General features: G+C 44.8%; 1 protein-coding gene across 1 annotated transcript in view; it reads left to right on the forward strand.

The window, feature by feature from the left end:
- LOC130377454 (probable helicase with zinc finger domain) overlaps window positions 1-27,779 on the forward strand; it is a 97,516-nt gene that overhangs the window by 18,203 nt on the left and 51,534 nt on the right. Inside the window, exons 6-9 of the mRNA XM_056584612.1 lie at window positions 5,798-5,976; window positions 8,956-9,074; window positions 9,353-9,498; window positions 16,226-16,373. Coding sequence (XP_056440587.1) covers window positions 5,798-5,976; window positions 8,956-9,074; window positions 9,353-9,498; window positions 16,226-16,373 — 592 coding nt within the window. The remainder of the gene's footprint in view (window positions 1-5,797; window positions 5,977-8,955; window positions 9,075-9,352; window positions 9,499-16,225; window positions 16,374-27,779) is intronic.

Here is a 27,779-nt window from a genome sequence, read left to right on the forward strand (position 1 = left end):
ATCATTGGGCGGGAAATCTGCCCAATCTGGCAACACTGTCTAGACTACGAGAACAAACCCGCTCAGTCTCATGGAGCGTTTCCACCGGCGGGTGTGGGTCGGTTGGGTATGCAAAGGTGCGGCACAGTTCGTGTTTCCAACGCCAAAAATGGGCGGGGTCCGGACTGAGCAGTGATGAGCTGCACTCACCTCGCAGTACTCCCCTGTTGGGATACTGAGACATCTAAAAGGGTGCCAACAAGTTCGAGCTACACAAGCTGTCCATGAACAGCTTGTGACAGAATGTCACTTCCGTGCGACAGGGGGATAATAACAAACAAAAACAGTATCCGCAAGGTACTCGTTTATTGAAGAAAATGTTGTGCAAAAGTTTGACGTCCTTCTTGGACATCCTACATTGTTGCTCTTTGTTTATTGTGTTGCGTTCTTCTTCTTCCTTGGATTTATAAGGAGGCTACACTGTGTCCGGCTGCTGTGAGGTCACAATGCTTAAGTAGCTGCCGAGGCTATCGCCATACGGCTTAAACCACACCCTACCATAAGGGTACTGTCGGCGGTGGAAATGTGAGCTGGGCCAAACCGCACCTTCACTACTGGGCCAAGGCAGGCTGGGCCGAAGCGCACCTGTAGGTGGAAAGCATTATATAGACACAAAGCTAGAAGTTCGATCATCCGAACAATAGCGAGATCATAACATTTGCAAATATAGTGCACAATGAAAACAGACAACATTTTTTAAGTTTTATTACCCAAAGCATTCCATCCATTGAGTTACAGTGGTAAGTTAGCGACCAAAGAAAAAGGTATACCATTTCCCATTTTCGAGATCACCAAAAGCAATGGCAAAGTCAGTGTCGTGACTCGTGAGTGCTACATGGTTTGCTAGGTGCCCATGGCTCACTGGTAGCATTACTAAAAATCGTCTGTATTGCTGGCCCTGTTTGCTAATGAATAATGGCAAATCTCCAACGTGGGCTGTTCATGGTATCATTGATACCATGATTGGTATGATTGGTATTGGTACCATCAAAGTGTCAAGATCATGTTTGTGCTGCTATCCGACTTTCCATGATGGGCACCATGCCTATAGATGGGTTTGTAGATTAGGGTGTGAGGCTGCAAATTCTACAGCACAATTAGGGCTGCAGCAGCAGCGAATCGATAAAAAATTGATTACTAAAAGCGTTGGCACTGAATTTGGTCATCGATTCGTTGAGTCGCGCGATTAATACGTCACTCGTAGGCGCGGCACTGTTTACAGCCAGCCGCCGACAGGTTGGTTCATGGTTCATGCACGCCCACAGCGAGCTTTAGGGCCCTATTTTAACGGTCTGAAACGCAAGTGGGAAGCGCAAAGCGCAAGTAGCTTTGTGGGCGGTTCTACGGCGCTATCGCTATTTTACAGGCGGATAAATGACGCTTGCGCCGTGGCGCAAGTGTCAAAAGGGTTGGTCTGAAGCAGCCTAATTACCCGTAGGTGTGGTTTGGGCGTAACGTGCAACAAACCAATGAGAGTGCCAGCTCCCATCCCCTTTAAGAGCCATGAGCGCATTTGAATCGGACGAGTTGATATTTTGACAGCGCGTCTGCAGTCTCCGAGAATTTCATACTGCAAATGGCTTAGTTTATTGCCAAATAATATGGCCTAATTCACACATGGAATATACTGAGTCCTCAAATAAATTTCGGCAAAGAAAACGTATGATAGGCTATAACATATGATATGCAGTAACTGTGGTTCTATTTAATGATATACGCAATACATTATAAACATTGTTTCTTATCAGTATTGTATGCTATCCTAATATGCATGTGTCCCCGCGGTAATAGACATTGCCATTGATTGTATTATGCGTTACGTGTTTAGTTTGCCCAAGTGAAGGAGTTCAAGTACCTCGGGGTCTTGTTCGCGAGTGAGGGAACTATGGAGCGTGAGATTGGCCGGAGAATCGGAGCAGCGGGGGCGGTATTGCGTTCGCTTTAACGTTGTTACGAAAAGAGAGCTGAGCCGCAAGGCAAAGCTCTCGATCTACCGGTCGATCTTCGTTCCTATCCTCACCTATGGTCATGAGCAGTGGAGGCTTCTCCATTGAGGAGAGGGAGGAAGATCCTCCCTAACATTGTTGAGAATAAAAAATATAGATGCCCAGACTATTGTAATGAATTAATGCCCTTAAATATGACTACTTTATTGCCTTTGAATATATAATGTTCGTTTCCCTGGGTAAAGGGACATTAGCACCCCCTATCGCCTATTGACATCCTCCGTCATCCACCGTCCACTCCCATTCATTTCCCCGAAAGTACTGGCGGCCGGTGGATAACATGGGTTTCAATGGGAGAGAGGAGGAAAGTCCTCCTCTGAGTGGGTGGGACCTTAAGGGGTCTGATTCGCGCAAAAATCTATCCGTCTGCGCTATGAACCAATAAGCAGGATCCCTGGATGTTGAGCAGTGTTGCCAGATTGGTCAGATTTCCCACCCAATTGGGCTACTTTTAACCATGTTAGGCTGGAAAAATTATCATTCGGCGGGAAATCTGCCCAATCTGGCAACGCTGTCGATAACAAACCCGGTCTGCATTGCCGCGGTGCTCAGTTAGAGACGCAGAGCAAGTGAAATCTGCGATAGCGAGATCCTAAATGCACAATGGAAACGGAGGACATTGTTAACGTCTTATTAAAAAAAGCATTCCATTCATTGAGTTACAGTGCTAAGTTAGCGACCAAAGAAAGAGGTAGACCACTTCCCAAAATCAAGGTCACCAGAAGTAATGGCAACGTCAGTGTTGTGAGTGCTACATGGTTTGCTAGGTACGCATGGCTTACTGGTAGCATTACAAGCAATCGACTTTATTGCTGGCCCTGTTTGCTTATGAATAATAGCAAATCTCCAACGTGGGCTGTTCATGGTTTCACTGATGTGGTAAATCTTGATAGGGCAACCAAACGCCACGACAAGTGCACCAACGTGATCTTGACACCCGTCGAGATCTAGGCCCAATGATAGGCCCAGATTTTTTTATTTACTTTTACAAATCAATAGTAGGCCTGATTTGACTAATATGCTTTGCATCCTTTCCTTCTCAAATTACAGTGATGCCACTGGTGGCTTTGTATAAATTGTATTCACATAACTCCCTCCCTGCTATTTTGTAGTTCACCAAAACACCTTGAAACAACTTGAGTCTCACATTCTTATGCCACCATACACCAACAGTGCAAGCAGGCCAATGGCAACCAAGCACGCAGTCCTTCCTCCCTCACTTTAAAAACCACCAGCCGCCACTGGTCATGAGGGTTGGGTGATGACCGAAAGGACGAGATAGGGATAGGGTGAGAAGCTCAGCCATCCGTGAGGAACTCGGATTAGAGCCGCTGCTCCTTTACTTAGAAAGGAGTCAGCTGAGGTGGTTCGGGCATCTGGTAAGGATAAGAAATACCATGCAAATTAAATTTAAATGAAGTGAAATTTCGAGGTTGGAAACTGGACGCCTTACAGAGCACACACGCGCGCCCGCATTCATTCATTCTTTTTAACACTCACTCGCGGTAAAACAATGTTTTTCACGATCAAATAGGCCTACTCATCAATCCTAAAAGTTATGGGCATGTAGGCCTACACGATGTCTGTGTCAAGAAAATATGTGTTTGCTGTACGGTGTTTGCAGATGCATTGATTTAAAAGTACAACTTATTACCGCTGCATCAGCTGTTCTTTCCCAAATAATTTACCAAGAATGTGCGGCTAGGTAGATGAGAGAAGCAGTGTAGTGTATGCGCGAGGTGCACAAGCAATCCGTATGCATCGCATGCGCATGTATGCATGCGCCCTTAAAATAGCGTTTGAACAACGCGCCACTGACTTTAAACCAGGTATTTCCTGGTCAGTAGCGCAATGGTATTCGGGACGGCAAAATACCGTTTGCGCCAGAACACACCTCCTCCTTCCGCCGAACCGCCCCTTGCGGCGCATGATCAATCCCTAATTTACCGGCGAGTGGCGCTGGTGGGAAAAGAACGCTTTGCGCCAGTTGTAAACTAGCAACGACACATGCGCCAGTGACTAAGTCACTTGCGCCGGATGCAAGATAGGGCCCTTAGTGTTTGCGATTGCGACCACAGCTTCTATTTTGCTCATATCTTAACACTGGACTGTAGGCCTATATAAAAGTGTTGTACCTTCACTGTCTTTGGGTTCAAAAATCTCCTTCGACTCAGTATCCGTCCAGTCCAACCAAAAACTCTGTCAGCTGCTGCTGCTGCAGACGGTTTGCAGACGTGCTCGTAGTCGGCACCGCGTGCATCAACAGTCAATCAAAGCAGCGGTAGTAATCACACAACCAGACGGTATAGAAATTCCCGTCAGTTAAAAATAGTAATCCAGTTTTTAAATCCATGTTAAAATCGGCAGGATATAGAGCTAGTTGGCTTAGAAAAAGTAGCAAACAGTGTCAAATGTGATGTGTTCAGGTCGGCTCAGTAATATGATTGATGTGTTCAAATGCAACACCAAAAAAAAATATATTTCAGATTATGGCGAAAACTTCCCAGCGATATAAAATAGATAGTAAAGATGGAATTATGACCTGATGATCAAAGAAATGAATGATCTCCTGTCATCTGAGAGAACTTAAGATGAGTATTTACCAGTTAAAGATCTTATCGTTAACCGGTTAACCATGGACATCCCTTAATTACTGTGTATATATATATATATAAATGTATATCAAACATTGTATGTTTTTTTTGTGTTATCCCAGTTATGTTTTTTTTTTTTTTTTTATCATTTAATAATACTTTTAATAGTTCCGGGACGTTAGCGCAATAACCTGGTCTTTTTACATTTCAGTCTGCACTGTGAATTTGAAGTAGTGTTCAGTTTTTGAATAAAGATACAGCAATTACAAATGTTTCTTTTTTTTATCAGATTAATCGAAAAAATAATCGACCGATTCATCGATTATTAAAATAATCGTTAATGCTAAAGTGCATGGCAATAGGGAGGTGGTGAAGTGTCTGTTAGATAGAACAGCTTTCCTGGGCATGCAAGAGTTTTAGGGGCATGACGAAGGGGAAAATTCTGACAACTCAATTCAATTCAATTTTATTTGTATAGCCCTTAATCACCATTACAGTCTCAAAGGGCTTAACAGGCCAAATATTTGTGACACCCCCCTTTACCCATGCCCCCACACGGGCATGGGTACACAGTGTACGGACACAGTGTAATGGCAACCAAGCGCACAGTCCTTCATCCCTCTCTTTAGAAAACACCAGCCGCCACTGGAGGGTTAGAAACTCAGAGGTTGGCTGTAATGGTTCACATTAAGGGCTGAAGTTCATGTAGCATGTAGCTCATCGGTTTCAATTATGACTTTTATGGCATCTAGTGACAGACATTCTGCCTGAAGCGTTTCCGTCTTAGAAAAAAATATGGCTAATAAGAGGAAAAGATGCAGTCCATTAACAAGCATGCAGCGTGCAGCCACATGAATTCATGTCATCTGACAGCTGACACCTCTCCAGCCCAAAGTCAGCCTGCTACCACGTACTGATGTTTGACACTAGATCGACCTTATTGATCAGGCCCGGGCTACAAGAGGCTTACAGTTTGTAGTCCTCAGGGGAACTGGGGAGAGCGATGCAGCCGGACGGCTTGTAGAGCCATGCATCAGGGGACACCCACTGCTTCAGTGACTTTAAAGTTTACATGGCTGCGAGCCCTTCAGCTCTCGGGGAAGTAGATGTGTGTGTGTGTCGGTGCCAACAATGATCTAATTATCTACTCCCCTCCAGGGTCTACTTCCGGAATCGCTGGGTGAAGACAGTGCACCCGGTGGTGCAGCAATACTGCCTCATCTCAGACACCCACTACACCTTCCAGATGCCCAAGAGGGACGACATCCTGCGGCACCGCGTTGTGGTGGTCACACTCAGCACCTCCCAGTACCTCTGCCAGCTGGACCTGGAGCCCGGTGAGTCACCACTCCACTGCTACACAAGTGTGGGCGAGGATAGTACCTATACACAGGCTGGTTTAGGACAATTTTTTCAAATGAAAATAGATTATATTAAAATCACTGAGTTTGGTTAAAAAAATTAACTGTTTTTGGTAGGGCTACCACTTCCCCTTCTCTGAGGTCCCATAGTTCATTGTAATCGCATCGTTTGCTGCGTTACCAACGTTGTCTATGCTGGCTTAGGGTGCGGGATGTTCAATATCAATAAGGTTGAGTTCATAAGGCTAACATTATCTTTTCTGAGTCAACAATAATTTTGGGCAGGTGTGTTTCAGCACACATTGGTAAACTCCAGATGTCGCCGACCCTCTTCACTGTGCCAAATATCCCCCTGCTTCGGGTTTTCCTTTGTAGGCGCGTTGAGAGGAGGAGCTGGCGAATCAGCTGTCAGTGCGTGTGCATGTGGTATTATTGCATTAGTGTTATGCGGGTTGTTCCAATAAGTGGTAGTGTATACCCGCGCACCATTGGCATGTATGCACGCTTGTCTCTGAGTGCGTGTGCGAACGATAATGACCGGAAGAAAGAGTGCTATGCGGAGATGAATGAACGGAACGATATTTATGTTTCAAAATCGTGTATAAAAAAAAAAGATAAATTTAATCAATTTGTTGCGCTCGGGGTTGTTTCTGTGGCGCTGGGCCACACCTTGGTCTATGTATGAGAAACAGTGGATTGGGTCGCTCGCTTTTGACCAATCGTGCAAGGAGCAGGAACAATCGATGAGCAACGGCATATGAGGGATCTGCAGCACCCATGGGTGCATGAAGAAGAACCACTGGACCAGCTTCACTCTGAGCCCAGAGACTTCATGAGCAGTCAGTCCCATTCCAGCGCACCCGCCCAGCAGAAAACACCACATGAACCAGACAAAATACTCATCTGTTTTTTATTTTATCAATCTAATCACAGTTTAGTCAAAGGCTCTTGGTGAACAGTCTCACAGTTTCATCCTCTGTTCTCAGCTATCTTATCTAGAGCTGCAACCATTTATTTGAACATGTTGATTATATCTAATGATCCTCTATTAATCAATTTGAGTAGGTTTCCTTTGTCTTCTGGGACAGTAAAGGGGTTATGTTTGGGCCCTTGAGCTCTGGAAAACACTTGTATTCACCATATTCACCATTCTGACCTTTTATACACCAAACAACTAATCAATAGATCATTGATAAATAAATAAAATGGGTAGTTGTATCCCTCATCTAATCCTGGAGGATTTGGAAATAAAAACGAATCGTAGCATCAGCTACGATTCGAAAGAAATAACTTTCTTTATACGGCATGGATATTTCTAGATCCTCTTGACGTTTACTTGGCCCCACAAGCGTACATAAGGAAGCGATGTAAAAGCACGCGCCACACCATGTCGTACCCTCAAACATTCACAGTAAAACGTTTCCCATGTCCCCGGGAGGCTGGCCACAGACATGGGGAGTCCTTCATCAGGCATGCAGAAGACGGAGTTGGATTTTGTTCAGCGGGAGCGGCCCCCTGGGTAGTGGAAACCATCTGCTGCTGCTCATGTTCTATACCATTAGCCCCGACCCTCCCGTGTGAGGAGACCGCAGCTTAAAGAAGCACTCGGCGCCGCACCGCTACTTGGTTCCAAGGACGGATCTCCTGCCTTGAAGCACGCGAGACGTAGCAAAAGGGCTGCTCCGTGATTCCGCTGTGTCTGCTCTGGAAATACCCTGCTTGCCTAACCGCCACACGCACACGGGTGATGTGCGGGATGGTACCTACAGGGGCACTTGGTTTCTTGGAAGGTCCAGAGTATCAGTCCCAAATTCATGAGACTGACTGATGTTACAAAAGGGGGCTAATGCATGGGACTGACTGATGTTACATAAGGGGACTAATGCATGGGACTGACTGATGTTACATAAGGGGACTAATGCATTGGACAGACTGATGTAACATAAGGGGACTAATGCTGAATTTCAACTGGTGGGTGCGGTTTGGTTTGGTATGAATAGGTGGGGAACGCTTTGCGTTTCCGCCACCAAAAGTATGCGGGGTCCGGACTTAGCCTCGATTAGCGATACCTATCTCTCAGTACTCTCCCGTTCAGGTACCAAGTGGTCTGAAAGGGTGCCAACAAGTTCGAGCTACACATGCCGTCCGTTGATTGGTCGACAGAATTGTCACTTCCGTGCGACGGGGATTATAACAAACAAAAGCAGCAAGGTATTTCTGGACCACTGCGAAAGCTTTGTTTATTTTAGAAAAATGTCGCGCAAAAGTTTGCCGTCCTTCTCGAACATCCTACATTGTGGCTCTTTGTTTATTGTGTTGCGTTCTTTTTCATTGGATTTATTAGCAGGCTACACTGTGTCGAGCTGCTATGAGGTCACGATGCTTATGTAGCTGCCGCGGCTGTTGCCAATCCGGCTTAAACCGTTCCCTACCATGAGGGTACTGTCGGCGGTGGAAATGCGAGCCCTAACTTTGCTGCGCCTAACTGCACCTATACTACCGGACCTTATCCTACTGGGCCTAGTCTCACCGCCCGGATGAAACACGCCATAATGCTTGGGACAGACTGATGTTATATAACGCCGTGTTCACACTACACACGTCCATCGACGGATGACTGAGGTAGGGGGGATTTTTGACCATGTGTTTTGCCGGGTTTTATTACAAAGACGATTTCATTGGACAGTGTTTTTGCATATATTTGCATAACGAGATCTGATTGGCCGGCTGATCCGTCGCTGCCTGAAAAGTTGAAAAATTATCATCTTTTTGAAGCAGTCAACGGAGCCGACAGAACGAACGGACCCACAATGCATTTCAAGGGGCGCCCCATGCAGAGTCAATGAGATCCGTCAACGGACGGATTTAGTGTGAATGCGGCGTAACCGGACTAATGCAAGGGACTAAATGATGTAACATAAGGGGACTAATGCAGATGGTTCTGGTCCTCCCTAGGGCTGTTCACTCATATCCTGTTGGACGAGGCCGCCCAGGCAATGGAGTGTGAAACCATTATGCCTTTCGCTCTGGCCAGCAAGAACACGCGCATCGTGCTGGCAGGAGACCACATGCAGGTAAGATGCAAGACTGAAGGACCTCTGACCGGCCCAGATTTGGCAGGTCTCTACCCCCAAAAAAATATACTAATTTTAACTTTACTGTCTCTTTACCACTTTATAGGTATAAAAATATTTTTTCATACCTGTACATGCTATGAGGAAGCTCATTATGTCTTGTTTTGTCTTCCTCCATCTCCTCCCTTTTCCCCTCTCTCTCTCTCTCTCTCTCTCCCTGATGCCCATGGTCCCTCTCTCTCTCTTTCTCTGTCTATATCTCCCTCTCCCCTGCTCAGTTGAGTCCCTTTGTGTACAGTGAGTTTGCACGGGAGCGTAACCTGCACGTGTCCCTGTTGGACCGCCTGTACGAGCACTACCCGCAGGAATTCCCCTGTCGCATCCTGCTCTGTGAGAACTACCGCTCCCACGAGGCCATCATCAAGTAGGTGTCCTGCTCCTATCCCAGGCGGGGGAAGAGGATTCTTTAAAAGAGGAGTTTGACAAACGCATAGCGATTGCACATAAACAGCGCACTGTTTGGTCGATTGCTGTGCGAGTAATCTAATTGATCACTCTTCCATCATTATAACGTAGTTCGCCGTTACTTCCCACAAATTCTGCGAGTTACTATAATTGAAGCAGTTTTTAAATCAGACCAACTAGATCTCCCTCTCTCTCTCTTTACTGTTCTTCCTTGGTTAGTGGGCACGAGACAGTCTTATTAATGATAACTATTGGCTGAGGCAGAGTAACATGTCACAGTAAGCCAATCAGAGGTAGAGTTGGGCGGGTGTTGTTTAGACAAACTCGAAAGCAAGCATAGTCAGAGACACAACGACACAAGTGAGTCAACGAGGAACAGGAATAGCTAGCCCAAATAATACAAAAACAGCCTTCTTTATATGGAAATGGATTTGATTACTTTTCCCTCAAAGAAATTAAAGGAACAAGTTTAATCGTGAAATGTGCATTATGCCCTGGACAAAGTGCCTCTCCACGTCGGTGTCAAGTAATTCAAAACATATTTAACATTGCATGAACATTAACATGTATTTTGAGTTCCGTTAAAGAGGTGTAGAGGTGGGGTCAGTGTTTCCGCTAGAAGAAATTGGTGCCGGTCATGTGACCGGGAAGATTTCAATTCTACGTGTCAAATTGGAAAAAAATCGGTCGGATATTGTCCGTGTTTATTGCACATAAAAGAATTGATAGGCAGGCTATATAAAGAAGAAGTGTGTGATCATATTTTGATTCGCCATGGTTGTTAAATACCGGTACTCCGCAAAGCTTGCCGCCGGCTTTCGCTAGCTTGCCGCCGTTTAGTTCATAAACCTACGGTAGTCTATAGCGATCAAGTTGAGCGAGTGCACGAAATGTAACAACTTATTTATTTTATCACACAGGCTACGCTACAATCAAAACCCTCATTGTTTTACATGAATTGGCTAAACAAATGACGACTTTAGCATATTTAAACACAATTCAAATGAACACACCCAAAAGTATTTCTGCTCAATTTAAAAGGTTGAATCTCCTCGTGACTGAATGTTTGTATACAGTGCGCATGCTGTATGCGCGCAGGGTTGATGCGCTCCACTTTTTTCTGTGGAGAACCAGCGCCTTGAATATTCCGCATAAAACAAAACTGGATCGTTTTCGCCCATTTCGGCTCTGTGTGTACGTGGCCTTATTTCCAATCAGTCATTCTGACCGGAGACATTTAGAATTTTCGGTCCTCCTCATTTTTTTCCGGTAATTACCAGACAACGGGAACTCTGGGTGAGGTCCAAATAATTTGACACATTTGATAATTTAAAAATATATTTGAAAGTAACCCAATAGTCACTTTCCACAGTAACTAGTTAAATCTGGTTTATACAACTCCGTAAAGTGCTGTACGTGCTGTATAGACGGAGAGCCCTCTGCATCATCAGAGACCCCATCCTCGGAGACCCAGCTTTACGTGCCTATTAGGGGTGTGAATCTTTGGCTTCAGACGATTCGATTCGATTAACGATTCAGTAGTTGGCGATTCGATTCAAGGACAATAATTTCTTTTTGGAATGATTCGATTCTGTAAACCACGATTCGATTCAGTAACTTTGAACCAAAATTCTATATCCGTGAAATAAACATGCAATAATGTGACACCCTGTCATGGGTAGATGTGTTGGAGCGTCTTGAACTAGGTGGAAAATCACTCAGGAGCCGACGAGAAGTTTGGAAAAAGATGGGACCTTTTATTTTCCCAATTTAAGGCCCATAAGGCAATAAAAATAAAACGAAAATCAACAAAAAGAAAAATACTTTTCACTAAACAAACTGAATGGGCTTGAGAGTCACAAAAACCTCAATTCGAACTTACGCATACTGGACCTTTATATTATTGCTAGATTTTGGCATAGCCAAAATATACAAAAACTGCAATAAACATAATTACAAAAACTCGGGGTCACTTCCGGTTTACCCGGAAGTTATGACGTTAATTTAAACCCTGTTGACGCGGTACACATTCCCTAATACAAAGTCTAGACGAGACGCTGGGAAGACGAACATTTACGCTGTGTTAACATGTAACTTTTAAACTAAATAAACAAACCTGGAATTTGACAACAACATACTTGTTTGAATGGTTATTGCAACAGAACAGGTGACGTTAATGGTAAATGGTATTAAACAGAACGTTGTAATGAGGGTACTTGCAAGATTGTATTAAACTGCTGTAGTGCGCATGATAAATGACATGGTTGATAAATGATTTTAAAACAGTATGAAGGTAACGGAATACATAGTCAAAGAAGACAAACACACACATGCAACATTGACGGAAGCTATGCGCCCCGTCACACACCCCTTGTCAATTTTACCATTATTCTTTGCGAAGCCAAAATGCTTCCACACTTTGGATTTCAAGTTTGCTGGTGCATTAACAATCTCGCTGTCGCTCTCTGCCATGTTTGAAATGCACCAGTAGAGGGTGAGGGAGAAAAAAAACTCTGGTGGGACTTCCTTGCAAGCTGACTAGCTGATGACAGAGTTACGGATTACCGAGCTGCACTACACAAAATAAACGTGTAAACTAAGTCTTAAAACATTAATCATAATCGATTCATACGATTTAAAGCATTTATATCGATTATTGGTGAAGCCAAAGCGATTCATTCTATTTATTTATTTTAGAAGATCGAATTAGTTGAATCGGTAGGACTGACAATCGATTCATCGATGCATCGCATGAATCGTTACACCCCTAGTGCCTATCCAATATTTTTGAACTATCCGTCGACACAACGGAGACGGAAAGGGCTGTGATTGGTCCTCTAACAAAGTCATTTCCGGAATCAATTTTTTTTCCGAATTGACTGCACCTTATTTACTTTATACCTTGTTTACTTTTCACATCAAGGACCAATAAAAACCAAATAAGATTTGAAAAGCTTTGGAAGTTTATTTACAAGACTATTTACATGGTTAGTAGTCATCATATAAGATTGATCAGGCGGTGAATTGCATTGAGTATACAACATCCCAACGGAGAACTTCGACGGCTCGAGGGGTCTCCGTAATTACGGAGTCGGATTACAGAGTCGGAGTAGTATACTTTTGCCTGCTTTTAAAATTTGTAACTGAGTAATTACTTTAGTTACTTTATGGGAGAAGTAACTAGTGACAACTTTTATAATTTGTAACTGTAACTACTTTAGTTACTTTTTGGAAGATGTAACTAACTCATTTTTTAAAGTAACTTGCCCAACCCTAACCACGTCAATAGTGTTGTAAGCAAACTTCCCAACCTTTTAAAATCTCATTTGGTGTTTTCATTTTATGGTGCAGGGTAAACAAGGTGCAAAGTAAACAAGGTGCAAGGAAAAGGGACTCCGGAAATTATATTGTTAAGCCCAGTTCGGACCAAAGATTCGCCTCGAAACGACTTGCAACGAGACTGTTATGGACTCTCGCAGGGGAAAAAGTTGAACTGGTCGTTGCAGCGTGGCTGATGGCGTTAGAAGGAGTCACCTGAGATTGAACATGTCATGTGGAACCATAAAAAGTCCTTTACACCGTCCCGGTCCCGTACTGTCCACAGTACACGTTAGCAATAACTGTTGTTATGGTTACATGCGGCCATTCCGACATGCCCCAAATCAGACACCTTATGTGTTCAACAAAAAAGTAGGCATTTCAGTATTTATCTGTGATTCCTTTGAATCATTCCAAATTTTGGTTGTGATGTAATAACCCATTTCCTTAATTGACGACTGCATTTTACAATTGTGTTACGAGTGGCGGGGCAAGCACTCATTTAACATGCCCTGGGAATTTATAAATATTCTATGAAAACTGGACCATTTATTCGTTAGAGTTGGATTTAAACTCAATGCAGGACCACTATTGGAGTGGATTGGATGACATTGGAACGAAATTAATTGTTTGGAGTGCTGCGGCAGGACGAATCAAGGAATGGGCGAAGTATCGGCCCAAAAGGAGAAAGGCGAGAAGATAGCCTGGACCAGTGGTTCTCAACCTTTTTTGAGCAAACGCCCCCCTGACCTTACCCTGATCCTCTGTCTAAATCCTCTGGTTAAAAATAAACTAACAACCCCTGGACCAGTGGTTCGCAACCTTTTTTGAGCAAACGCCCCCCTGACCTTACCCTGATCCTCTGGCTAAATCCTCTGGTTAAAAATAAACGAACAACCCCCACTCACACTCGTGTTATATTGCTTAAAGATGTCAATGCATCGTTTTTCATTGATTTTGCGTTGGTCACTAATAGCAATGAATGCCCTCTGAGTCGGTTTTGGTGCAAAAAATATGAAAATATTCATGACATGCAAATGCTCACCTCTGATTGGCTAACAGCACTGTCCATCATTGTAATAAACCCAATTAAACTTCGAGAGAGAGAGAGAGGTTGGATTGAACATTCATTCATCGTGACCGGGCACTCCCGGCCGCCGTGACCTGGGGCACCGCGACCACTCCCGCCGTGCCCCGTGAACGAACGAACGAATGGCCCGGGAACCACAGGCACCGTGGCCCGGGCAACGCGGACACCGCGCAGTTGCCTAATTAGGCCTTTATATTTTGTATTTGAAATGCAATGGGCTTTTCGTGGAGACTATGCTCAGAGCAGCTGGAACTGAACAACAGCAAATTTTGTTTTCAGCAGAGGAAAACAAAATTTGATATTTTTTTCTTGCTATCGGCCATAATTGTGTTGGTTATTGAACTGTTAACCCGCGAACTTGGGTTATGTTTATCAGCGTTACTAAAGAGATCATAACGATAGCTGATGTAACGTGAGTCCGGGCGTGTTCAGGATCGAACCGCGCTGTATTATCACTGTTCAGTGTAACAGTGGTCATACAGCGCGGTTCAGTCCTGCACACAGTTCAATAACCTTCACAACACAATCAAACATGGGTGTTAGTAATAAAAAAAAGAAGAAAAAAAAATGAATTTTGTTTCATAGCCCGTTTTTGCTCCTTCCTCTTGCTGTTGTTCAGTTCCAGCTGCTCTGAGCGTAGTCCCCACGAAAACACTGTTGCATTTCGAATACAAAATATATAGGCCTACGACGGAGAAGGCTCTCCGTGTCTACGTACAGCACTTTACGAGTAGTAAAAATTAGCCTTCAGGCTGACCAATTAAAGGCCTTACTGCTCTCACGCTCATGGTCTTAAAACGTCTTATCAATTGAAGCATATAGAACAGGCCTTCTCATGTTAATAGGATATTATGCCATATTTTTTTCAGACTTCGGGTAGCTCTTTTTTTTATCATACATGGGTTTGCATCCCCGATTATATGTTCATAAATTAATTAGTCTCTACAATAACTGAATTTAAAGTTCAGGGTGCCTGTGTTTTAAACTGTGTTTCCACATCCGTCACCAACCTCGGTGTTAAAATGGACCCACAACTTAATTTTGACACCCACATCAAACACCTCTGTAAGACAGCTTTATACCACCTCAGGAACATCGCCAAACTCCGCCAATCACTCACCCTGGCTGATGCAGAGAAGCTCGTCCATGCCTTTGTCTCCTCCAGGTTGGACTACTGCAATGCACTCCTCATTGGGATCCCTGGCAAGAGCATCCAGAGGCTCCAATACATTCAAAACAGTGCTGCCAGGGTCCTGATGAGGGTGCGCAAGCATGACCACATCACCCCCATCCTGAAATCACTGCACTGGCTCCCTGTCTCACTCAGAATTGAGTACAAGGTCTCCCTCCTCACCCACCAGTGCCTTCACGGACTTGCCTCCCTCTACCTTCAGGAACTCCTCACCCCCCCGACAAACTCACGTACACTCCGTTCAGGATCCACTCACACCCTCCAAACCCGACATACGAAGCTGTGCACCATGGGTGATCGGGCCTTTTCTGCTGCTGCCCCTAGACTATGGAACGCCCTCCCTGACCACCTGAGGGCTCCACAGACTACAGCTCTTTTTAAACGGAACCTCAAAACCCATCTCTTTAAAAGAGCATTTAGCTAAACTTTCTTTGAGGTTCCCCCTTTTTAATAGTTTTTTGGTATTTTTTTCTCTGAAGCACTTTGAGATTCTTGAATATAAAGTGCATTATAAATAAAATTTATTATTATTATTATTATTAAACTCAACCTTCTGTCACAGACTATACTTAAGACATGGGTAACGTCAGGAAGCCTTTTCATGGACAAAACATTATGCCTTGCAGAGATGGAACATTGATATACACATCAAAGAGGAGGAATCCTTAATTAACTCCATCTTTTCACCCTCCCCCCATCTGAATCCTTTACTCCCCTTGCCATCACCTCTCCTTTCCTATCCTATCTCTTCTCTTTATCTCCTTTCCTCTTTATCTCCTCTTTCTCTTCCTCATCTTTCTCTCCATTAATCTTCTCTCTTCCTCTTCTTTCTCTTCATCACTTTTCTCTCTTCCTTTTCTCTTTCTTCGTCACTCTTCTCTCTTCTTTCTTCGTTACTTTTCATTCTCTTTTTTCGTCACCCTTCTCATTCTCTTCTTTCTTCGTTACTCTTCTCTTTCTCTTTCTTCGTTACCCTTCTCTTTCTCCTCTTTCTTGGTTCCTCTTCTCTTGCTCTTCTCTTTCTTGGTTCTTCTTCTCTTTCTTTTCTTCGTCACTCTTCTCTTTCTCCTTTCACTATTCTCTTAGTTACACATCAGAGTTGTTCTACGACGGGAAGCTGATGGCCAGCGGAAAGCAGCCGTCCCATAAAGACTTCTACCCTCTAACCTTCTTCACTGCCCGTGGAGAGGACGTCCAGGAGAAGAACAGCACCGCATACTACAACAACGCCGAGGTAAACACACACATCTGCAGCACACACACCTGCACCACACCTGTGGAGGCCCTGGTCAGCTGGTGTCTGATCCAACAGGCCGTGCCACGAAGTCTTCTGATGTGGTGCACAATGTAGCACAATGCTTCCCTCGCCACAGGCCATGGAGCGGTGTCTGATCACTGTATTCTTATGAATAGGTGTTGTAGTTTATTTGATAAATAAAGAGCCATGAGGAGACTTCGAGAGACCAATGAGTAGACGGTATTTGTGTAGAGCCCAACGCAAGCGAAGCCGGGTTCTAATGGATCTGTAAAACACTGTTCCCATGCGTCTGCAACTGGCTGTGGGTTTTACCTAGATATGCTCAGATAGTTATGCTTCTGCTGGAGCTTTATTTCATTTCACGTTCAGAAGATGCGTTGGGCTAGTCCCATAACAGAACACATTCACCACCAAAGAGATGGCCTCCTGGCAGTGAGCGGTCGCCCTCCCAACCGGGCTCTTATTGGTCACTCCCACTGTCAGCCCGCCAGGTGAAACAGCCCACGTGCCTCATGGTGGACCAGCTGTCAGGAGGTGCTGGCAGTGTGGAATGCAAGAGGAGGGGGGAGTGTGTAATCTAGCTGTCAGCTTTAGAGTGCCGCTCTTTTGTCAAAAGTGTCTGAGCGTAAAATAACATGAAATCATAAAATTAAGAACAAAAAATCCACAAAACGTATTGTAGTTATATAGGTCCTGTGTTTCAAATAGAGCCTTTTATCTCTGCATGTGTTGGATGGAGCTTCAGCCATGACTTTTCAAGAGGATCTGAAGTGATGAGAGTTGCTATGAATCATTATGAATGAGCTCACCCACTCCTACCAACCCAGTGATGGGTTGGTAAAGATCATGGAGTAAAGTGTATTGATTAGGGCTGTAACGATACACTAACTCACGATTCGGTTAGCATCACGATTATTGACCCAATGATGCATCCCACGATTTTTTTAAATTTAAAAAGCATTTTATTTAAACAACGCTTAAATAACAATTAACTTAATATAACATCAACTCATCTCATCTTCATCCGCTTATCCGGGGTCGGGTTGCGGGGGGAGCAGCTCAAGCAGGGGGCCCCAGACTTCCCTTTCCCGGGCCACATTGACCAGCTCTGACGGGGGGATCCCGAGGCGTTCCCAGGCCAGTGTTGAGATATAATCTCTCCACCTAGTCTTGGGTCTTCCCCAAGGTCTCCTCCCCACTGGACGTACCTGAAACACCTCCCAAGGGAGGCGCCCAGTGGGCATCCTTACCAGATGCCCGAAACAGCTCAGCTAACTCCTTTCTAAGTAAAGGAGCAGGAGCTCTAATCCGAGTTCCTCACGGATGGCTGAGCATCTCACCCTATCCCTAAGGGAGACGCCAGCCACCCTTCTGAGAAAACTCATCTCGGCCGCTTGTACCCGCGAACTCGTCCTTTCGGTCATCACCCAACCCTCATGACCATAGGTGAGGATAGGAACGAAGATCGACTGGTAGATCGAGAGCTTTGCCTTGCGGCTCAGCTCTCTTTTCGTAACAACGGTGCGGTAAAGCGAACGCAATACCGCCCCCGCTGCTCCGATTCTCCGGCCAATCTCACGCTCCATCGTACCCTCACAAGGAGTACCCTGAGGAACTCCTTCACTTGGGCTAAGGACTAATTTCCTACCCGGAGTAAGCAATCCACCGGTTTCCTGCTAAGAGTCATGGCCTCAGATTTAGCGGTGCTGATCCTCATCCCAGCCGCTTCACACTCGGCCGCCAGCCGATCCAGTGAGTGCTGAAGGTCACAGGCCGATGATTCAATGAGGACCACATCATCTGCAAAAAGCAGTGACGAGATCCTCAGAACACCGAACTGCAACCCCTCCCCACCACTACTACGCCTCGATATCCTGTCCATGTATATCACAAACAAGATTGGTGACAAGGCGCAGCCCTGGCGGAGACCAACACCCACTGAGAACAAAACTGACTGGCTGCCGAGGACGCGAATACAGCTCTCGCTTTGGGAGTACAGAGATTGGATGGCCCTGAGGAGGGACCCCCATACTCCCGCAGCACCTCCCATAGTTTCTCCCGGGGGACCCGGTCATACGCCTTCTCCAGTTCCACAAAACACATGTAGACCGGATGGGCATACTCCCAGGTCCCCTCCAGGATCCTTGCGAGAGTGAAGAACTGGTCCGTAGTTCCACGTCCGGGGCGAAAACGGCATTGTTCCTCTTCAATCTGAGGTTCGACGATCGGCCGAACCCTCCTTTCCAGCACCTTGGAGTAGACTTTACCAGGGAGGCTGAGAAGTGTGATACCCCGGTAATTGGCACACACTCTCTGGTCCCCCTTTTTGAACAGGGGAACCACCACCCCGGTTTGCCTCTCCTTTGGCACTTTACCCGACTCCCACGCAATGTTGGTTGACCATTCCGTCCCTCTCTTAACCCGAGTGTCCAATACATGCGGCCTCAGTTCAGATGACACGACCACGAAATCGATCATCGATCTTCGGCCTAGGGTACTCTGGTACCAGGTACACTTATGAGCACCCTTATGTTCGAACATGGTGTTCGTTATGGATAATCCATGACTAGCACGGAAGTCCAATAACAAACGACCGCTCAGGTTTAGATCAGGGAGGCCGTTCCTCCCCACCACGCCTCTCCAGGTGTCCCAGTCGTTGCCCACGTGAGCGTTTAAGTCTCCCAGCAGAACTACGGAGTCCTCTACTGGAGCCCCATACAGGACTCCATTCAGGGTCTCCAAGAAGGCAGAGTACTCTGAACTGCTGTTTGGTGCATACGCACAAACAGTCAGAGTCTTCCCCCCTACAACCCTTAGGCGCAGGGAGGCGACACTCGCCACGCGCCAACACCGCGGCGCTCAGCCGGGGATTTATGAGTATCCCCACACCTACCCGGCGCCTCACGCCCTCGGTTATTCTGGAGAAGAATAGAGTCCAGAGCTGAGACTGTGCGTGGAGGTAAGCCCCACCAGATCTAACTGATAGCGCTCAACCTCCCTCAAAAGCTCTGGTTCCTTTCCCCACAGCGAGGTGACGTTCCACGTCCCTAGAGCCAGCTTCTGCCGCCCGGGTCTGGTCCGTCGAGACCCCGGACCTTCACTGCCACCCATGTGGCTGCGCACACGACCCCAACGGGTCTTCCTACAGGTGGTGGGCCAATGGGCTGAAGAGAGGGGGGGTGCCACGTAGATTGTTCGGGCTGTGCCCGACCGGGTTTTTTGGCAAACCCGGCCACCAGGCGCTCGCCATCGAGCCCTCCATCTGGGCCTGGCTCCAGACGGGGCCCCCGGGCTTCCTACGGGCCGGGTCACATCTCCTCTATCATCTCCATTATTCATTCATTTGAACATCAATGTAACATTTAATAACAAATTATTTCGGAACACTGAACAGATATGAACAGAAAGAATACTATTGAAGTATAGCTAAATTAATAAATAAATAACCAAAGATTGCAGTTGGAGGATGATTGCAGGTAGGCAAAAACCCTCAACTAGTTTGGTGGTTTAGTCAAATATCCTATTAGCGCTTCTTATTAGGCTATGTAGCTTAAATTATGACATAATCAGGCCGTATAGAATGCAACATGTTTAATAGCCTAACTTTCAAATAGATGGAAAAAAACATGAACGTTGCAATAACGAGGCATAGTGTTACGAGCAGTGTTGGGCGTAACGCGTTGCAAAAGTAACGCGTTACCGTAATATATTACATTTAGGCAGTAACGGAGTAATATAACGCATTACTAACTATTTTTCGGTAAAATTATTACAGTTACTGAGTCCGGTAACGCGTTACAGTCATGGACATAATAAAGGATGGACCACGGACTGGAAAGTGGCCGCCCATTCATTCATATACAAACTGCTCAGTGGCGCAGGGTAACATACAGGAGCGATTTGCTTCCGCGTTATGGGGCCAAGACACGTTGCCTAGTCCGTGACATACCGGATGTAGAAATATAGAACGCATGCGTGCCCATCCCCCCACTCCGGTCCAACAACAATATAAAATGATACCGTAATGCACCTGTTCTTTGTCTTTGGATCTTTTGAATAAATGGATCAATACATGATGAATCACAATGATCGCAAGCAGAGGACCGTGAGAGTTATTGAGCAGCAGATGAACCAGTCCAAAAATCGGACACGTTAACGGAGCACTGAACTAGGCCCTCTCGGATGCCATTTGTTTCACTACGACTCCTTTCAGCTGCACACCCCTCTTCCCCAGCGAGATAACGGCTAATAAAACGCTTGAGGTGGCGTTTTGAGGACATGGCATTTAAGGTAATTATGAGCCTTTGATTGATATCCAGACATTTTTTGCGGAGACACATTCCTGTTCCCCACTTGTATTGGAGTGAACGGAGATATCTACTTCTGGGTCCCATGATTTGAGGGACCCGTCCACAGCCCGCTTAAACAGCTGCAATACCAGGCTTGGCCGCTGAGCACTGGTGGATTGCAGAAGTATGCAGTGTTCCTGGGGGCTTGGTTACAATCCGAGCCACACAAACTCCAGCCCTTGTTTGGCTGTATATTTTGTCTATTAAGACTTGTTGTTTGGTCCTAACCAAAACATTAATAGGCTCTAAGCATAAGTTCCTTGTAAAGTCTCTGTGGGACTGAAATGTTGAATGTGTTTCATTATTTATGCTGTTCTCATGCTCTTTTTTATTACTGATATTACTGCTATTTCAGGGCAGGATATATGCTCAGGTTCTAAATACTTACAAAACATGCCCTGTCTGGTGGCTGTTAGACGTCATTCTTGAAGTGCACTTTTATTTTATAATTGAAATAGTATAAACTATTAACATGTTTGATTTCATGGGAATCCAACTTTTTTGTTAAATGTTTGTGTGGCTGCACTTTGTAACTCAGGAGCTAATAAATGAGGCATAGAAAAAGAGTTTGTGTCTTGTCGTGTAAAGGTTTTGGTTGTTTAATTATTCTATATCATAACATTATTGTAATTCAGCTATTCATGGTACACACTACATGCAGATGCAATATAGACCTCATTAGACTTTATGTTGCCCCCCCCATCCGCCTTGGTCCTGAATGTTGATTTTGGTGAAAGTAATAAGTAACTTATTACTTATTACTCTACACAGAAGGTAATATTGTAAAGAAACGTATTACTTTCAAATGCAAGTAACTAGTAATATGAAATATATTACATTTTAAAAGTAACTTGCCCAACACTGGTTACGAGTAGCGTATGTGTGTGTGCGAAAATGGCAGTGTGCGTATGTGTGTGTGTGAGTGACGTCAGCGAGTGAGTGGACGAGCGAGGGGAGCGAGCGGTAGCGTGTGCGTCTAGTGAAGAAACGAACGAGTCCGGTAGAATAAAGCACCCATCCTGTCAATAATCGGTGGCCGCTTCATTCCTATAAGCAGACCAACTGCCGGTCAAATCACACAAAACAATAGAGACGGGGATCAAACATCTCGTCGCAGACTTACGGCATCGATAAGTGGGGGCAGTGTCAGCAGACTATTATTTTGACAAATTATTAGCAAATTTCAATCTGACAATTTGACCGGAGAATTAGAAAGGGCGTATCACGCTTCTGCCTTCTCACACTGCGAGACAGGTTCGTGGCTTTGAGTTTTCAATTTCGGTTTCGATACGCATATCGTTACATCCCTAGTATTGATAGGTTGCAAACGGTTCCTATGGTGGCGTTGAGTATGATTTGTGGTTGTTGGGCCTGGGGTTTTGTGGCGTTGAGTATGAGGTGTGGTTGTTGAATGTTGGAGGCTGGTGCCGTTGAGGCCTGCCCTGGGGTTTGTCTCTCTCTCTAGGTCGTCCTCAGACGAGATCTCCAGCTGTGCTTCCAATTAGGGCTGCAACAACGAATCGATAAAATCGATAAAAATCGATTACTCAAAGCGTTAGCAAAGAATTAGGTCATCGATTCGTTGAGTCGTGCGATTAATACGTCACTCGTAGGCGCGGCACTGTTAACAGCCAGCCGCCGACAGGTTGGTTCATGGTTCATGCATGCCCACAGCGAGCTTTAGGCCCAATCCCGTTTCTTTGCTCACTGTCTCAACCCTACATCTCAACCCTAACCCTCATTGCTCATGCTCATTGCTACCCCTCATTGCTACCCTAACCGATCCCCTACCAAATGGGACAACCCTACCCTGTGACGTCATCATGGCCTCCCCGTGCCCCTAGCAGATAACCAGACCCCTGGTAATGTTACAAGAGACAGACTGGCTGCCATTGTCTCGGGCAACGAGCAAGACCCATTGTAAAGATGTTTAACCTGAAATGGTATTTATATTTTGTAATTGGCCCGGCCTGCCAGACTGGCCACACTCACACTGGCAGATTTGAGCACGGATAGGTGCTAAAACAGCCACGGCCAGAAGGCCTAGTGTGAGTGCCCCCTTAGATAATAATCGGTTAAGAACAAGAACACTTTAGAAGAAACCCTTTATTTGAATAAGAAACACTGAACCACACATCTAAAAATACACACAAACACACACATAAAAATACACACACACACACACACACACACACACACACACACACACACACACACACACACACACACACACATACACACACACACACACACACACACACACACACACACACACACACACACACACACACACACACTCTCAGCTTTTGAGAGAATGGTGGAGAATCACATCTTCTCCACCATTTCGCCAACTTTGCCTCGCTCTCCTCATGCCTCGCCTGCCCCCTGGCACTCTCCTCTTGGAAGGGGTGTCTGGGGTGGTGGAAGAGGTGCCTGGTGGGGTGCTTTGGACTCGTTCCGATGTCTAATTTTGGATTTCTTTGGATTTTTGATTTTCCACGTCTAATTTAGCTCATAAACCAATATTCAAAATGCTACCGTTTCGTCGTCGAAGGTCGGATCAAAAAACTGTCCGACGATTCCTTTGCGTGTGTGTCTGAAGATGTCGTGTGCAAAGTTTGGGGTCGATTGGTCAAGAAATGTGGGAGGAGTAGGGAAAAAAATGTTTTGCGGTTTTCGCGATTTAGCGAAAAATATTTATTGACGCAAATGGGCGTGGCCTAGGCCAAAAGATGCAGCAGACTCCAGTGCATCTGTTGGTATAACGTTTTGGACTGTGGGAGGTTCGGTTTGGGAGTTATAGCCCCAAACGCGTATTCCTTGGTATAGCGCCACCTAGGGACCGGCGTGTCTGGATTTTGTTATCTGAGTAGCGGTGCCGATTCTGGATCTAGTCATGCAATTGGCGCGTGTGCACCATTTACGGTTTGGGCTGTGGTTCCACTTTCACGGGGAGGTAGTATAAAAATCCTTACAAAAACAATAGGGATCCAACCTGTTGGCTTGGACCCCTAATAAGAAGGAATTAGGAATTATATGCCAGAACTGGTTGATATGGCCATATGTTATGTACAATATATAATAGCTATGTACACAATATAGTGCTGCCAAAAAATACATTGATTAACCATGTAATATTACTAATATAATATAATATCTTAGTATAATAATACTTATAGAATATTACTAATATAATATATATATGAGTAGGTATATATACTTATAGATTATTAATAATTAATAACTAATAATATTACTAATATTACTTTCTATATTAGCTAAGAGTTTATTGTTTACTGTTTACTGTTTTTTGTTTACTTTTTATAGTTAGTTATGAGTTTATTGTTTATCTTATCTTATATTATAATTATTGTTTACTGTTTACTTTTTATTTTACTTTTTATAGTTATCTTAGAGTGTATTGTTTATCTTATATTGTATATAATTTAATATTGTGTTGCGTTTCTTTCTGTAAGCTACTGGACAATCAATTTCCTTGAGGGAGTCATCCCAAAAGGATCAATAAAGCCTAATCTAATATAATATAATATAATATAATATATTAGTATAGTAAAGCTTATTTTTAACCTGGAGTCACTAGAACATGGAAGATCTGGATATCATACGACATGATATCCAGCCCGGTCGTATGAGCCCGGTCTGCAGCCCCGTCTGCAGCCTGGTCTGCTGCCCGGTCGATGGCCGGGCTGCAGAGCCCGTGATCGGGCATGCATCCCGGCCGAGAACCGGGGTCGGGCGGCCTGCGCAAGTCGGCCGGGGACTTTCGCGATCTTCCGCGAAAATCGGCCACAGACTTCCGAGAGTCCTTGGCCGGGCTTCGAAGCCCGCGGCCGGGCTGCAGAGTATAATTAATAAAATAATTACTAGTTAATTACAGAGAAAATACTTACATTTGTGTTTTTCCAATCCTGTCGCATCTTTTCGTCCTCCATCTTGTCTAGGATATTTCTTGATTTTCCGTTTTCTCGCAAGGTATTGTGGGAGCAAGTCAGAACTGAAGCGCTTTGAGGGTGCCCATCGAAAATCTCAATTTTGAGGGGATGTTAGCCCTACCCCTTAAGCTACATTTAAACAGTATTGGGACGTGACTCCACGGCGCGTGAACGCGCAACAGCGAGGGCTAGGGTTGAGATTTTCTATGTAGCAAAGAAATGGGAAAGGGCCTTAGTGTGAGCGACCACAGCTTGTATTTTGGTCATATCTTAACACTGGACTGTAGGCCTATATAAAAGTGTTGTACCTTCACTGTCCGCCGGTTAAAATAACTCCTTCAACTCAGTATCCCTCTAGTCCAACCGAAAACTGTCAGCTGCGGCTGCTGCAGACGGTGTACAGACGGGCTCGGAGTTCAAAGCAGCGTCGGCAATCAAACAACCGGACGGTGTAGAAAGTCCCGTCAGTTAAAAATAGTAATCCAGTTTTTAAATCCATGTTAAAATCGGCAGGACATAGAGCTAGTTAGCTTAAAAAAAAGTTGCAAACAGTGTCAAACATGATGTGTTCAGATCAGCTCAGTATTATGATTGATGTGTTCAAATGCAACACAAACGAAAAAATAAATTTGAGATTTTGGCGAAAACCAGTTTTCCCAGCAATATAAAATAGATAGTAAAGATGGAATTATGACCTGTTTAACGTCCTATCCTGAACTATGATCATCCTATCAGCAATTAAAGCAATAATACAAGTTATATTTCAAGGAGTCTCGAAAATTGTATCAATATCAATAAAAATTAACAATCTCCTGTCATCTGAGAGAAATTAAGATGATTTAATTTATTTTTAACCGTTAGTGTTTGCAGGATAAAGATCTTATCGGTTGAACCATGGACATCCCTTGTACACTGTATATATATAAATGTATATCAAACATTGTATGTTTTTTTTTATGTTATCCCCGTTATGTTTTCTTATTTTTTGGTCATTTAATATTACTTTTAATAGTTGCTGGACGTTGGAGCAATAACCTGGTGTTTTTACACTTCAGTCTGAACTGTGAATTGAAGTAATGTTGAATAAAGATGCGGCAATTACAAATGTTTCTTTTTCTAATCCGATTAATCGAAAAAATAATCAACCTATGAATCGATTATTAAAATAATCGTTAGTTGCAGCCCTACTTCCAATCCTCTCGATCATCCATACATCTCGCTAGTAGGGCTGGCCCGAATGCCATTTTTCAGGCTTCGAATACTCGTTGGTTTTTCCGAGCGAATATTCGAATACTCGTTCCAGAAAAAAACAACATTAATAATCCCTATATACTCCCTGGAACCGATTTTGACAGTATCTGCATATTTTGTTGAAGATTTAATAGCTTTTGAACGTTAATTAGTAGGCCTAAGTAGGTTGAAGTTCCTTAGTTTTTCCCCGTGAAAGCGAACAGCTGTTGCTCCGTTCCAAATCAGCTGTTCTCTGCCATCTCAGCCCTTACGGGAGCTTTCCAATTAATCCTGGAACGTGCATCTTTTCAGGGAATTTGTACAATAAATCCATAACAAATACTGAATATTGATTGTCTTATGTGTCCATATAATATCCATTATATTGACCGGGTATTCCCAAGACGCTCACGCTCTGCAGCTAGCCAGTCACAGTTGATTGGCGCGGCACTGAACAGCGAACGTAAACAAACAACTAAGCTAAGGTTTTAAGTATTACTTTTCCTCCAGAGATCCCGCTAATGTTGTGTTCTAAAGTAAAGGGAAACAAGATATCTATTCTTCCTCCACCTCTCTCGCTTCTCTGCTTGATGTCGCTGACGCTTATAGTTTGCCTCCCTCGCTCTGGTAACGTCACGTACGTAAAAAAAAAAAAAAACGAAGCTCCGAATACTGATTTAAGCTTTGAATACTAATTTTCCGAACGAGTATTCGAATATTCGAATAATTCGGGCCAGCCCTACTGGCTAGTTCGCCAGTGCTTTCTGCTCCCACATCTTTCAGAAGTATGTTGGTATGGGACGTCCTCTTGATCGATGCCCGTGTGTTGATTCCCATAGCACCAGCCTTCTTTGCTGGAAGCTCGCGGTGTCTCTGGCGATGACCGGCCTGTGTCATTCTCCTGGCTGCTACCTTCTCTCTCAGCCCTGGTAGCCCACCATACAGGTGCTTGTTGGTAACATGCACGTTCTGGTTGATGTTAAGTACTGCGCAGAGGATTCTGGTGTAGCACCCATCCAGAGACTTCTGTATGGTGGGCTTCAGGGTCCAGGTTTCACAGCCATACAGTAGAACAGAGTCCACGGTTGCGTAAAATAAGCTGAGCTTGATAATTCTGGGGAGGTTGGATTTCCATACAAAGGCCATGCCATTCAGGGCCCTCCAAGCGAGCGCCTTGCCCACTTTCAGGTCTTGCTCTGATGTGTTCACCCATGAGCCCAGATACTTGAAGTCATTGACTACCTTCAGAGCAATGCCCCCTGTTGTAATTAGGGGTGGATGGTCCGGGAGGATGTTGTAGGTGATTACCTCAGTTTTCTTGTCATTTAATCTAAGACCAACCTTGGCACATTCCGTCTCCACTCTGGTCAAGAGCTCCTGTGTCCGCTCTACACGGTCTGATATCAGGCTGATGTCGTCTGCATAGCCCAGGTCTGTTAGGACTACGGCAGGGAATCTCCTAGACCTCCTCGGTAGAACGGTGAAGCTGAGTTCCAGCTCTCGTCCACTGATGGCTTGCCTGAGTGAGTAGTCCAGCACTATAATGAAGAGGAAGGGGGGTAGGGTGTCACCTTGTATCACCCCTGCTAGGATGTCAAACTCCTCACTGTCGCCATCTGGGGTTACCACCCTTGCTCTTGTGCCCTCATACATGGTACCTTTTGCCCGAAGTAGCACCTAAGACCACTTTACCTTGGGAGACCCTACCAGGAGCACTAGGCTCCAGACAACACAGCCCTCAGGTTCATAGGGGCACACAAACCTCTTCACCACGATAAGGTGATGGTTCCCGGAGAAGAAAAATGTTGAGTATGAGGTGTGGTTGTTGAGGCCTGGGGGCTGGTGGCGTT

The sequence above is a fragment of the Gadus chalcogrammus genome, chromosome 3 (genome assembly GCF_026213295.1).
Source record: "Gadus chalcogrammus isolate NIFS_2021 chromosome 3, NIFS_Gcha_1.0, whole genome shotgun sequence".
Taxonomy (NCBI): Eukaryota; Metazoa; Chordata; class Actinopteri; order Gadiformes; family Gadidae; genus Gadus; species Gadus chalcogrammus.